The sequence below is a fragment of the Oenanthe melanoleuca genome, chromosome 3 (genome assembly GCF_029582105.1).
Source record: "Oenanthe melanoleuca isolate GR-GAL-2019-014 chromosome 3, OMel1.0, whole genome shotgun sequence".
NCBI lineage: Eukaryota > Metazoa > Chordata > Aves > Passeriformes > Muscicapidae > Oenanthe > Oenanthe melanoleuca.
The window spans coordinates 103426573-103440545 of record NC_079336.1 but is presented as its reverse complement, the minus strand read 5'-3'; the positions used below and the strand labels follow the sequence as shown (position 1 = coordinate 103440545).

General features: G+C 45.2%; 1 protein-coding gene across 1 annotated transcript in view; it reads right to left on the bottom strand.

Annotated features, from left to right (window-relative positions):
- Positions 1 to 518: 518 nt before the first annotated feature.
- Positions 519 to 13973, bottom strand: part of ISM1 (isthmin 1) — a 39348-nt gene continuing 25893 nt past the window's right edge. The window contains exons 3-6 of the mRNA XM_056488604.1: positions 10840 to 11101; positions 7811 to 7957; positions 5560 to 5649; positions 519 to 4050 (exon numbers count right to left, since the gene is read on the bottom strand). Coding sequence (XP_056344579.1) covers positions 3533 to 4050; positions 5560 to 5649; positions 7811 to 7957; positions 10840 to 11101 — 1017 coding nt within the window. The 3' untranslated portion in view covers positions 519 to 3532. The remainder of the gene's footprint in view (positions 4051 to 5559; positions 5650 to 7810; positions 7958 to 10839; positions 11102 to 13973) is intronic.

The following is a 13973-nucleotide window of genomic DNA, read 5'->3' as shown; positions in this document are numbered from 1 at the left end:
GCTCAGCAGCTGTCTGGGCATTGTGAAGCCAGGCCCACTCATCCTTTTAACCATCAAAGGTACGATTCAATCCATTTATGGCTGCCTCAGGGCACTGCTCCACACATCTTTCACAGCAGCTGTGCCAGCTTAATGCATTCCCACCAGCTTGACTCAGAATCTGTATTTGTTGATTGACTGGGGGTTAAAAATAAGCTGGATGACTTGACTGGTTCCTTGTTTCAGTTTCCCTGTTCAGTTAGGCTTGTTTCAATCTTTGGTTGAGTGTTCCAATATGCCTGTTCTGTGGTAGCTTCTCCTAACCTCTGACCTGTGCCTGGGAATGGGAGCCACAAACCCTTCCCTGGGCCTTGTTCCAATATGAAGAGTTCCATACTTCAAAGATGGAGCCAAATTTGGCTGTGGTAAACTCCTGCACCTTGCTAAAGTCTACTACACAAAGTCATTTCATGTAGTTTTGGTCACTGGAAAGGAGATAAAGAAAACAGAAAATAAAATAAAATAAGCAGCCCAGCTCTGAATGGATCATAATTTATTATGAAACAGGACAGATTTTGATTTTAATAAGGACTGTTTCTTAGGAGAACAGACTATCTCAATCTGTGCTCCAGGACTCATCCCATGAAACACCTGGTAGGTCCTATCAGAAGTTATTTGGCTCCCTCAGAGTTTCCAGCTTGGCAAATTATGAGCGGTAAGACTTGAAACTTTGTGCGTCATTTCATTTATTAGAATAATTTTTCCTCCTCCCTGACACTTTATGTGCTATGTTCTGCATTAATAGTGTAGTAGCATTTCTCAATAGCACCATGATTTACTAACCCACAAAGGGCAGGGATGTGTTTTGTATTTCAAGAATTGTGACCAGCAGCCCTCTCATCTCTCTCCCAGAGAAACCTGAGAATGCTGCTCCCCCCCACATTGCTAAGTAAGAAGCAGGGCTTTCTCCCTGAAAATACCTGTCTTCCCTGTGAAGTGATCCTGGAGCTCCCCGTGCCTTTCATCCATCTGCTGTCAATTTAACTGGCTCCACGAGCTGGTGGCGCCTTCGGATGACCTTGCAGGAATTCACAAAATCTGGTTTCTATAAAAAATAAGGGGTGATCCCCATGTTTACCCTCTTGCTCAACTAACCATGTTTTGTTACTACCAGCTTGTGCTAGAACACATCCACGTCTTCCCCACCAGCTCAAGTCTGGGTCTGGGATGCTCTGGTGGCTTGGCCAAGTTTTCCAGCTGCCGAGGTGACCTCAGCAGAGCAATTGCTGGAGCAGATGTGCAGTGGCTTTTTTGGGGGGAGATGAAGCCTTGGGTTTTAGCTTTTATATTTTTCAGAATCTCTGCTGCTTAGTGTGTAACTCTGAAGCTCCATATTAGGTGCCAGTAAGTTCTCTTCACAGGGCAGTCAGACAGAACCATCCCTTCCCAGCTACAGAATCAAGGACAACTGGTACCCAAAAAGCAAAAACAACAGGGAAGGAAAGGGGGCAAGCCAGGGGGCTGAGACTTCATGGCCTGGGACTGGGGTTGGACAATTGACCCCAATATGTAGATGAACCAAAACTTACAAAAGTGTAAAACTCGTGACTGGGATCCATCTTGGATTTGATTTGGGTGTAGCTCCAGCCAGGCTCTTGCACTGCCCCAGGTGTATCCTTTCAATAAATACCTATTTTATTCCTTTTGCTCTGTCTAGTCTCTGTTCCAGGTCAGCCTTTCCAGGCACCAGTTCTGCCCAGATTGCTGTTTCTGGAGACCTGGAGCACAGTGCTGGGGCCCTGCAGAGACTGGGTGTGCACAGCCCAGGCTGCCTCTGAACCCCTGGTTTGCACCAGCTGGGCACACCAGCACAAGCCTGGCCCTGCCCAGGCCAGCAGGGCTGCTGTCCATGCATGTGTCTGTCCCTGAGCTCAGGATCAGCCAGACTCAAAATCCCGACAGAGACACAGAAAAGATTTACAGGATTCCACAGAAGGCACCTTAAATACCATCTGTGTGTGCCTGTATAGAGCAGAGGGAACTGCCCTTTGTGTCTGTGTTGAACCTTTGAGCTCAGACTGACTGATGCTGGCTGGCTTTACCACAGTGTGAGGTTCCACATGCGTGTGTCAGACCACATAACCCCAAAATATTCATTTCTCCAGTGACATTTAGCCTTCCAAATGAGCACACCGACTTGCAGCAAGGCACTCTTTCACAGGATGGAACTGTAAGTATTTATTTACCCAGGGTGTAACTCTTGTCTTTCATCAGAATGCAGATATGAGCTGCTTTATGACAGGATTATGCATGTAAACTTGCACTTTATAAAAATTTGGAAATAAAACCTTTGCCTAACAACAGTTGTGTTCTTGGAAATTGAGTTCCATCTACAGAAGCCTTTCATGTTAAAGATATATCCCACATGTGAATCATTGTTACAATTCAATAAATACTTTACAAAAATAATGCTAGCTTTTTTAAAAAATTAAGACATTTTAAGATACCAGCAGTTCCTCTCAGAAAGCTTCCCTTAAAGAACAGCTACTTCTGTAGGACACTGTGCACTCAGCATGAGAAAAATGGGGGAAAAGGGCTGGTTGCATCTTTTATTCCAGGGAACTTGTGGATTCCACTTTTCTAAAATAATGTTCTCTAAAATAGTAAGCTTCTTCCTTCTCTTAAAAGAAAGAAGCAAGCAGACCCAAACATTCTTAATGTTAAAAACTGGGAAGGAGCTACCTTTTTGGTCCTTTGACATGGATTCCTTCTCTGCCCTCACTCCTCCAAAGACCTGCAGCATGCTCAGCTCACAGGTAGCTGCTCTGGAGATGTAAGCCCCAACAGCTGCAGCTCTGTGTCAGAATCTCCAGGACGGGGCTGTTTGTAATTCTTGCAGAACCTCTGCACCAGGACATTTTCAGCTACATCTTCCTGCAAGCCTGGCCCAGCTGGACTGCAAAGACCTGAGCTAGAAGGTAAAAGGAAGAATTGCAAGAGAAAAATTGCAAGGGATTTTCTATATTCACTTTTGACTATCACCCTTGGAAAAAAAAAATCTTCCCTCCTTAGATATGACCAGTCATGAAACCAATTATAGAGAAAACTGATGCTGTAGGTGCATTAATCTTGTAAACCATTCCCATATGGAAGAGTACATTCTTCAATCCTATTGTTTATAACAACTTTTAAATATGTGCCTCCTCAGCTGGGGCCTTGGGGCCTGATGGTGATGGCAGCTACCCCCCACCCCCTTCATTATGTTACAGATGGGAAATAAAATGAAATGCACATTATTACATGAACGTTATTGCAGTACAAAATCCTATCAGGACGAGACTTATGCACGTCTGTATGCAAAAATAGGTGTGTGTGAGACAGAGAGATATGTGTTTATAAATTACACACACTGTGAAAAATACTTATGTGTTATCTTACAACTATGTACATTCATTAGAAAGGAACTGATCGACCCCTGTGGAGGAGCCAGCGCAGCAGCCACCAGCAGCTCTTTGGCATCCAGGAAACGAATGCTAGAGGAAAAAAAATCCTCTCAGTATTCCCTTGCTTCTTGAAACTGCTTGTAGTAGTCTTCATCTGAGGGGTTTTCTGTACACTTCTGCCCGTTGTTGGGGGGCCGGGCTTCGTTGTAGCGGCTCCAGTCCCCCTTGCAAATGATCCAGGGCAGGATGTCCACTTTGTAGTGCAGCTCTGCCGAGAACTCGATGCTGATCAGGTTGGGCGTGCCTGCCCCTTTGCCCCTGGTGATGAGCTGCATGCTGTCATCATAGCAGCAGTGCTGGGCTGCCAGGGTGGTGCTCTCCAGGGACAGCATGGAGCGGATGCAGTAGCGGGCCGTGGGCTTGTAGATCTCCAGCTTCTCCTTGGGGCCGCTGGCGTCCTTCCAGCGGAAGCTCTTCCTCTTGGGCCGGTCGTAGATCTCGGCCGTGCTGTAGGCAACTTCTCTGGGGTAGGAGCAGGGGCAGCTGGGCAGGTCGTTGACCACTTTGTGCATGTATTTCTTCAGGAACTCGCTCTTGCAGCTCATCCACCTCTCGCAGCTGTCAGTGTCTGTTGCAGGGCAGGAAACGGGAAATTAAGATACGTTCAGCAGCATCCCGGTTGGTGTGATCAGTGAGAAATCACTAACTTCAGTGCCTCAGGCAGTCAGAATGCAGAACCAGGCCACTGGGAACCTCTGACACTTTATCTACCTGGCAAATTCTAATTAGGCTACTGATAATCCCCATGCAGCACAAGAGACACTACCATGGGTTATGGAACAAGAGAAAAAGGGAAATCACAGCAATTTGGTGCCAGTCTCCAGTCAGTACACACTCACCAGGAAAAACAGCAGATATTGAAAGATTCAGTTTCAGAAGATGCTAGAGATTCCAAGATGGCAAGCAAGGCCTGGATTACTCTCTCTGAAGATCATTTTAGGTCCTAATTCAGTCTTTCTTTAAAAAACAAATACTTTTTTTTCTATTTGATACCCACTTTCCAAAGGGATACTTCAAGCATCTGTAGCTCAAACACGGAGACTGACATCTTAGCTGGCAAATGCAGCCAGAAGTGACCCAGGTTCTAAAAGGGCATATGTGACCATCAGAGTGGCTGTACATCAGCAGGAGTTTATGACACCAGAGCCATGATATATAGCTGGGATTATAGACATGTGTAGACCAGTAGCATATTTAATATCAGCACTTTATTATTTTGCAAGACTCTGGGGAGAATCCAGGTAAATATCTCCTACCTAAAACATCATTTAAGGTGTCTATATCATCCTATGGGCTGTCAAAACCCCCCTGCATATATTGCTCCATACTTACTGAAGAGAGAGCAGGAGAGTAACTAACTGGGATCTAAAACTCTTACAGCTCACATTCTTGCAAAATATTTACTTAGTGATCAGCGTCTTGTTTTTCTATCTCCTTAAAAAGTCTCATCCTGGCTGTCATTAACTACTGTGCTCTGCCACCATAAGAGGGAGGTGCTGGGTTACATTATTTATTCAATTAATCCAGCATCCAGTGTCTCTGAGTGGCCACACTATGGTTTCATTGAAGGGACAAAATCAGAACATTGTAGATGTTGAGTTTTAGATAGTTCAGAATCAAATCATGCCCTATAAAATTGCTTTGTGGCTACCTCCACTGCAGCACACAGAGTTATAAAAGCAATGCATGCTCATAAAAGTCATTGCCTTATTTTTTTTTTTTTTTTTAATGTGACAGCAGCATTTAAAATGCTATTACAGGGTCTTTCATTCAAGGCTATTTCAGCAAAATAATAAAGAGTGTTTGATTTTTTTCCCCCCCTCCATTAGTGTGGAGTCTTACTTACAGCTCTTTTCTGAATTAGGACAACAAATAGCCCTTTTATGATGAAACAAGCACAGGACTTGAAGGGAGAGAGATTCTATGACCAAAGCAAATGTTCAGGACACAAACATAAGCAAGATAATAAACGGCTGTAACTACTGACATTTTTCAATGCTAAACTCGATCCCACAGGACTGAGAAAATCCTAAGGAAGTCCCTTATCTGTTACTGAAGGATTGGCTGGGCTGCTTACCAACTTCAAACAGCTTGGTGGCGTTGAAGTCCTCACTCCCAGCCAGCAAACTCACTTCGGTGGCAGCTGTCCTGAAGGTGTCCTCGATCCCTACGCAAAAACAAAAGTTAGTGCTGTGCTGCTGGCACCTCCTTGCCACCCCTCATCCCCAGGCTCTGCAAGGTGCTTTGTTCTGGCAGGGAAGCATCCTGAAGTTACTGCTGCACCTTTAAAGCCATAATGACCAAGGATTCTGTGCTTCTGATAAGGTGAGCAAGTTCATCTCTCTATGTGGACAATCATTTCCCAAGGAAGAATGATGCTGTGACAACTTGTTGGTCTCTCCCAGTGCCAGGGAGTTAAAAGGTGTGAGTAGGCAAGAGATAACCAACCTCTGCAAGCAATTCCATCCCCATCACTCACAGCTTACCAGGATCTCACCATATCAGGATTTACCAGCAGCCTCCAGTTAATTGTTTGCTATCAGTTGAGAGACACAGAGATGGCCAGAAAAATGATCTTGCCAAAGTAAACATGCTTTTGTTGCTGCTTTAGCTCAGCCTATTGACCTGCCTAATGTTTCTCTGCCATGCAGATTTAACACAAATAGATTTTAGTGTTTTTTTTTTTTCTTTCCTCTTCACTGAATTAAAGACCAGAAAGATCTTTAATATGTGGTAACTATATGGTTAATAATGAAGTCTAGTCACCATCCATCTTCATGCCAATGAACTTTCTCCTGCTCTCCTGAACTGGGGCATAATAGTGGCTTGCAAAGCTTCAAAACAGCCTCAGGCCAATTTTCAATAAAATTATCATAGGGTTTTGCCTTAACTCCAGCACTAGATGTAGAATAATAGATACCCAAAAACCCATTACAAGGCAGTAATTCACTGCTGGAATTATAAACAGCAGAAGCTAAGCTTTGACCTTGTAATTTCAAAAATGTCAGCACAGCCTCAAAGAGTGAATATATTTTGCTTGCTGATCGTTGGAGGTCTGTTGTATGACATAATATATTCTTTCATGTTTGCCACTTTTTGGTGCTAGCTGGTCATAAATACTAGAGAACATAACTGGGGGTTACTCTCTTTCTTCTGGAATTAACTCCTTATTATTGAGGTTTTAGGATGTATGAGAGCATGCAGAAACATTTTTCCCCTGAACTGCCTTGCAGTTGTTGCTTTGCAATGGAGACATGAATATATCTGTGAGTGAGAACCTTCTCTCCAACCCTCTCACCAAGTCTTCTAAGTCTTCTCTTCAGCACTGCTGACATTTCACTTCCCATTAATAAATGCCTGACCTCCAGCTTAAGAATTTCTGCCTTTCTGAGTCATTAAATAAACTGAGAGTAATGCATGCCACCACAATTCGTGTTTTCACTTCTCTCTGACCTTGGGAAGTAATGAACTTGCACCTATCCCCTGCATTGTGGTAGCTACTGCATGACAAATTGTTCTAAATTCAAACACACAGCAACACTTAAAAAACAGTTTTCCACAGCAGCTTCAAATTTTCGTTATGTAGGCTCGAGTGCTCAGCCCTGATTTTGCCAAAGTGAAGACTGGGATGGTAAGGACACTTCAAATATCAAATCCTGTGAATGGGTAGGAGATAAGGCAAGGCTCCTTGGCCATATTTCCTGAATATATTCAAGCCAAAACCACACATTCCTTCTCCTCTGTTCACCATGCAGGCAATGCCATTCTAGAACAGGAGCTCACTGAGGTAACACTGAGCTGGTTTGAAATTCTAAACCAGCTCCAAATTTATTTCAAGGCACTAGATCACACCCTTTAGAACACAAAATGCCTGCGCAAAAAAATTACTGCCATGACCTAAAGAAAGCCTGTAGCTGTCTTTTAAATCCCAGGGGATGGTGGTTGCATCTAGCAGTGTTATCACTGCTATAAATTAATGGCATTGAAAATCAGTGTGTCTTTTCCCACTGGAACCCTTACCTTGCCACAGAACACCCAGGCTTTGCGTGCAGGAGGGCTCTCCCCACCCCTGCTGTAGTGGTTTTGGTTTGTTAATTTGAATTTTTTTTTTGTTGTGAGATAGGATTAGGAGGAAGGCAAAGCAGGTTTAACTTTAGATATAGGTATAAAGAAAAACTTGGTTATTAGAAACCATGAGAAAAAAAAAAGAGAAAAATAAGAACATTTCAGTTTAGAGACGGATTTTTCAAAAATTTCCACGAAACCTTTCCAAACCACTACAGCTGCCCACCCTCCCTGTCCCACAGGTCCCAGGAACAGAGCTCCACCTGGGCAGTGGGGCCGGTCGCAGGTGCGGGACTCGGTGGCCGTGCAGGCGTAGCCGCAGGACCGCGTGCGCTTCTGGGTGCCGCCGCCGCCGCAGGTGACGCTGCACAGGGACCAGGGGCTCCAGTCTCCCTCCCCGTCCACGTAATCTGCGAGAGCAAAAACGTCAGGAGGCGAAACTCCCGCTGCCCAAAACTACCGTGTGGTGGTTTTTATTAAGCAGGCAAAAGCAGAATGGAATCCAGATGTGTCTACCTGAAGGTCGGGCAGGACGCCAGGCGCGAGCCCGCCGCTTAAATGGTTTTCACACTTGGTGCTCCTCAGGGAAACGCGTGCAACATTATTTGAAAAAATATTTCCTTTCTCTTTTGACCTTTTGGCAGCTGAGAATCCTCAGCTGCAAAGCTGGGTCATGAACTAACAGTACACATCTATTCACGTCATTTCCCTGCATATAGGAATGTGTTTGTGGACCACAGACTAATCAGGCGAAGGATAAATTGCGTTTTCTTTTTCATCTTTTCGAAACACGCAACAATAGCAGAACAATACTCAGTTTCTGGGCAAGATGTGTGTTGTTGGGCTATGGGAAGCTAAGGGTCATGAGTGAAAATCACAATATTGTTTTTCAGTCCCTTGAACAGGGAACAGATATTTCAGGAATACTGCTATGAGAACAGGAAACTGCACTGCTTTTCTTGCACTGAGAACACCACGCAATCTTTAGTGTTTCACGTGAATTATTAAATAAAATCAAATCAAATCTGACTATTTACTAGAAAGAACCTTCTGAAAAAGAAACATGATTTTATTCTCTTCTGGTAGACAGCCAAAGGCACTGGATACCAGGTTTGCACCACAGAAGCTGATGCTGCTGTGAATACCTAAACTCTCCAGAACCAGCCTCCTTTGTGTGCTGTGTGAACTGCAGCACATCCCACCATGTGAAGGCCACCAAACCAAGCCCATGAACCCATCCCAGCTTTCTTGCCTTCCCAGTTGAGGGAACATTTGGCTTCATGGCTTTCCCTGCAACCTTACAGGAAAGAGCCCTACATCACTGATCCTGTGATGATGGTAACTTGCAGCTCCTCTGGGTTACACCACCACTGGGAGCAAAGCAAAACCTGCTTCAGTGGCTCTGAGGCTGCTCTGTAGCTGTAGGTAAGAGTACCCAAGCTAGAGCAAGACCCAGGGAGCATCCCTGCCTTCCCTGCCTCTGTGTTACACATGATTCCTGCTCCCCCAGGGCTGTGCTGTCTGTGGGCTTCCTGAGCTGGTTAGTAGAACACGTAACTTGATTTGTTCCATATGCAACGACTGACGACAACTCCGTGGGGTGCTATTAAACATTTATTGCCAGGACCATGGGGAGGTTATATATCTCACTCAGAGCAAGCTGCCTAGATGTGAGCTCCTCATGGCAAGGGCCTGATGTGTTTCTCCTCCTTTTCTGACATGGGGAAGCCACCACACTGGGGTCAGGAGTCCCCTGGGATGTGGGTGTGAACACGGCTGATGGTGGTTCTGGGATTCGCCAGCAGGCAGGCACCTCAACAGTCCAAAAAGGCTTCAGGTGTCTCAGAAAAATGGGATCTGCCCTCTGTGCCTGGCCCTGCTCTTCTTCCCAGCTCCTTTCCAACTCTGTTATCTCTGTGTCGTTGGTGAGGAGGAGGGCAGGTGAGCAGTGCCTGTCAAACAGCCCAGGAGCCCCAGGGAGGGCAGGGACAGGAGGAGAGAGAGACACAGGAAAGGTGTGAACATGTCAGTGGGTGCAGCACCTACACCCATCATGGGCAGGACCTGCTACTGCATTCTCCTGGACAAGGAGCATTGTAGGCTGGACAGAAGGCCAGGAGTTGTTTCCAGTTTGGTGGATGCTCTAGTGTGCAGCAGAAACCTCTAGGATAATTTTCAGACCTACTCACCTAGTGCTTACACTGCACTATGAAGCACACTATTGAACATACCATGTTAGATTTACAGCTGCAGCTCAACCTGTTCTTCCTATTTTCATATTTGTAATTCTTACTGTTTTTTCTATCATAACTGCTTGTGAAAGCTGTTTTATTTAACTTACATTAATAAATACCTAAGATGTGAATTCTTGGCAATAAACCCTGCCCACAAATAAATGTAGGTGCAAAAAGAAGGGATAGACTTTAATCTTCTGGCCACAAAATTCAATACATATGTATGTGTTTAAACACACCATTCCATAAAAACTCTCTCTTGATTTTTAAGACTCTAGTACTTCAAGATAGCCAAATCAAGGGAAAAATGTTTGTTTTACACAGGCAGTCTGCAGCATCTGGGGAGTAACAACAGAAATGCCAGGGTGAGAGTCCCGTGGCTTTGACACCTTGTTCTGACTAAAAGCTGTCTGTATTTACACACAGCTTAAATTCAAGGGGCTCTGACCTTCCTGTGAGCACAGTTTAGCTCACCTCCCTTGGGTCATTCCCATGTGGACAGCCACAGCCTGTCAGGGCAGTGAATAGCTGTAGCTCCTCTCTGTTTCTCGTTTCTGCAACTGTTTCATACAACAAGCTGAAAACAATTGTTTTCCCCGTGACACATCTGGAAGAGTATTACACACGCAAATACACAATGTTCCTGCTGCACATGCCACTCCCCACACATGCACCAACATAACTCATCCTATTTGTGCATCCACCAAATCCTACCACGTTTCAGACCTTGCTTATTTATCCAACAGTTGTATTCTGGTTCCCAAACCGCCGCACAATTCTAAATTTGTACTTACCCTAAAAATAAACACGAAACCTTGTTTCCTCTGCTTTTTAAAAAAAGCACACGTCGGACTAAAAAAAGGCTCTCTTCTGGGATAGCTGGTATGATTTTCAAGATTATAGACTTATGGTGGAATGCAGCTACCACAGGACGGCTTGTGCATCTGCACAGATCCGTGTTTGAAGAAAAGCCACGTGTTGAAAAGCCCCTGTTTTGCTTGGGCTGCTCCCAGCCATTCCCGGTTCCCGTTTCCACAATCCCGGGAATGCAAACCTACCGTACTCGGGCTGCTCCTTGGAGCCCAGTGTCCTGTGGCTGGGGACATGGCCATCCCAGCCAGGCAGGGGGTTCAGGAAGTTGCTGTCCTCGGTGGTGCTGCCGTACTTGTAGTCCTGGTCCCCGCTGCTCATGCGGGTCAGGGTGGAGGATCTCTGCCACCAGCTCCTCCAGTCGGGAGATGGGGCTGCCCAGCCGGGCTTGCTGCTCTCCTTCTCCTTGTCTGCCTCCGTGTCAGGGCCATCCACCACTTCAATGGTGACCTGTGGGGTTCAGAACGTGGAGGTACTGGTGGAAGTCAGGGAAAAAAGGCAGTTTGGGTTTTCCCAAGCTGCTCAAAGGAAAGCGGGAAAGAAAGAGTGAATAAGGAAGTGTAACACCTGGTGTTGTGGGCAGGAGGAGCATGGGAAGAACGTGATGTTTTGGTAAAAGCATGTTCACAAAAAGTGTCACCTTCCTTAGACCAATGAGCTTAATTCTGTCCTTGGTTCTGCGAGCCAGTCTATAAAGATGTGTCTCCTTCTGCAATAAATCGCTGCTTCTGCTTTCTGCATGAAGCCTGTGTTGCTGGATTTTTTCACTGCTTGCTAACCTTACAGCAACAAGAACACACCAGCCTCACTGTCAGTGCCCCCTCCCTGTCAGGGGGAGCTCTCCATGCAGCAAAGACAAGGTGCTGCCTGGCAAAGGGGCTGTGCAATGTTGTAAAGCCATCTGTGGACTCCTGAGCCCAGATTCATGAGTGATTCCTCCTGCTACCTCTGCTGAATCAGACCTTGGAACCAGGGCTAGGAAAAACCCTGCCCAAAACAGCAACCCATTCTGTGCCTAAAGCCTTTGCAGCAGACTTCTCTGCCTTGTGGGGAAAATGTGTTTAGAGCCTAACATATTTGAGCAGGAAAAAGAAAACCAAACCTGTACTCTATGCTGAGGCTGAATTTGAGGCAAGCATGAAGCACAGCCCTGTGCAGAGCCTGTTCCAAGGGCTTGGGCTGACTCAAGCAAGGCCAGGAGTGTGAAGGCCAAGATGCAGAGCCCAGGTATCTCTGGGGTTGCATCTGTCCTGCCCCTCTGGCAGCAGCCCAGCTGTTACTGCTGCAGGAAACCACACTTGGTGGCAGTGATGGAGCCAGCAGCTCCTCTGACCATTGCTGAGTAAGCCACTTGCTGCAAAGCCCTCTGAAGTAGGTCCTTTTCTCATGCTGGAAGAGTATAATGACCTGTTATGGTCAACCTGTTTATGGCTTCTAACAGAAGCCCAGAACCAAAATTCAAAGTTTGCTGCCCAATTCCCTCGCAGACATCACAAATGTCAATATCATTCTGCATAGGAGCAACCCTTGATTATTGCTTTCTGTGTTGAACAATGTGAAATTGTAAAACTCTTGGATAAATACTATGTGTATTATATAGGTGGCTATTTAGGTAGAAGCAGAGACTAGCCATCAGAAGCTTGGCTCTGTGAGTCATGCAAACATTGCCTGGCCACAGACAGATCATAAAATGCTCTGATGTTTCATGCTAATGTGGTTCAGTGATCACACTGGACTGGCTAAACAACCAGAAGTGACTGTCAGATGTGTCTATAATGTTTGATAGGTATGGAGGCATTCCCAGCCTTTCAAGATGGTACACAATGAAAATCAGGTTGTATAAAATAGAAATTGTCACATCCTGAGGTGTCTCCTTAGACCTGAGATCACCTCTGGTGGACATGCAGGTGGTTTGGAACCCAGCTCTTTCCAATGCCCGCCGATGAGAGACTGCAGGAGGCTGTTCTTAGAGGTTTTCATGGTTGTTTATTGTTTCTTATCTCAGGAATGCTTGGTCCAGCGAACAGCAGTCTGCTCGCCAGACGTCCAGGGCAGAATCTGCCTGGCAGAGGCAGGACTTATCTTTTATAGTCTAAACTACGTACTAGGTATTTACAAATGACCCCCAATACAATACAATCTTGTTACATGGTCCAGATCTGTTCTCATCCAATCTAAAAGTGCCAGCGTGTCACCCAGCATGGATGACACGGAGAAGAAGGAGGAAGAATATCCACACCCCCAATTCTCCATGTTGGCCACGTGTCCCTTATCACAAACATTTTAGAAATCTGCTAATTCTACATTCTAACAGTCTAATTTACACTCTATTTATTTTTGTGGCTTGCATTTCTTCTCTCAATGTTGGCAAACTGCTCCAAGGAGCCAAATCCAGCCCCCGAGACACCTGGGTCTCATTCAAGGGTCTTTGGGGACCCCGCCAGGGGGGTCTTAAACCTTCCAAGGAAGCCAGAGGAATACTCTGGACTCCCACAAGAAATAATATACTATTATGCTAAAAGTAATTTACACAGCTCTGTGGACGTGCATTGTGCATAAAAGATTAGTTTTATACAATTGAAAAAGAAAGAAAAGGTCACAGCTGCCTGTGATACAGAGTGTGACATAGTAAGCAAAGCAGAACTGTATCTTCAGAGCTGCAAACACAAACAATGCCCACACATCCTTTCTTTGGAGATAAGAGATTTTGAATCTATTTCATTCTTTGCATTTTAGCATAGACCAGGCCATTGAAATGAAAAAAACTTGCAGGCTACAACGAAGCTCCACTGGGAAAAAGAGCAAGAGCAAGGCAAAGTGCAGCTGTCAGCCTAACAGCATCTTTACACAAGGGGTACTTCACTCCCAGCCTAAATATGGAATTGGAACAATTACTTCATTAAACCTCTACAGACCAAGAATTAAAGTGGATTTCACAAGCTTGAAAACATCAGAGTCAGTTCAGGGATTCAAAACTGCTACCTCTATCCAAGCAAAACAGAGTTTTCACAATAAATGAGAGGAAACTGCCTTACTGAGCAGCAAACACTGCCAGTGGTGGGGCTTTAGCACTCCCCACCTGGAAATCAGTACAATTCTACTACTTCAGCAGCAAGTATTTTTAGGACCACCCTAACTCTCTGAGCAATGACTCAGCAAGTGAAAAATAACAAATATTCTGATTAAAAAAGACCCAAAACAGATAATTGCTCCATTTGCTTTGACAATCTGTAGCTGTGTGAAAGGCAATCAGCATGAACTGGCATTATTTCAGCCAGGGACAATCTGAAGAACCACCTGATTTTAAATAATGGTTGATGAT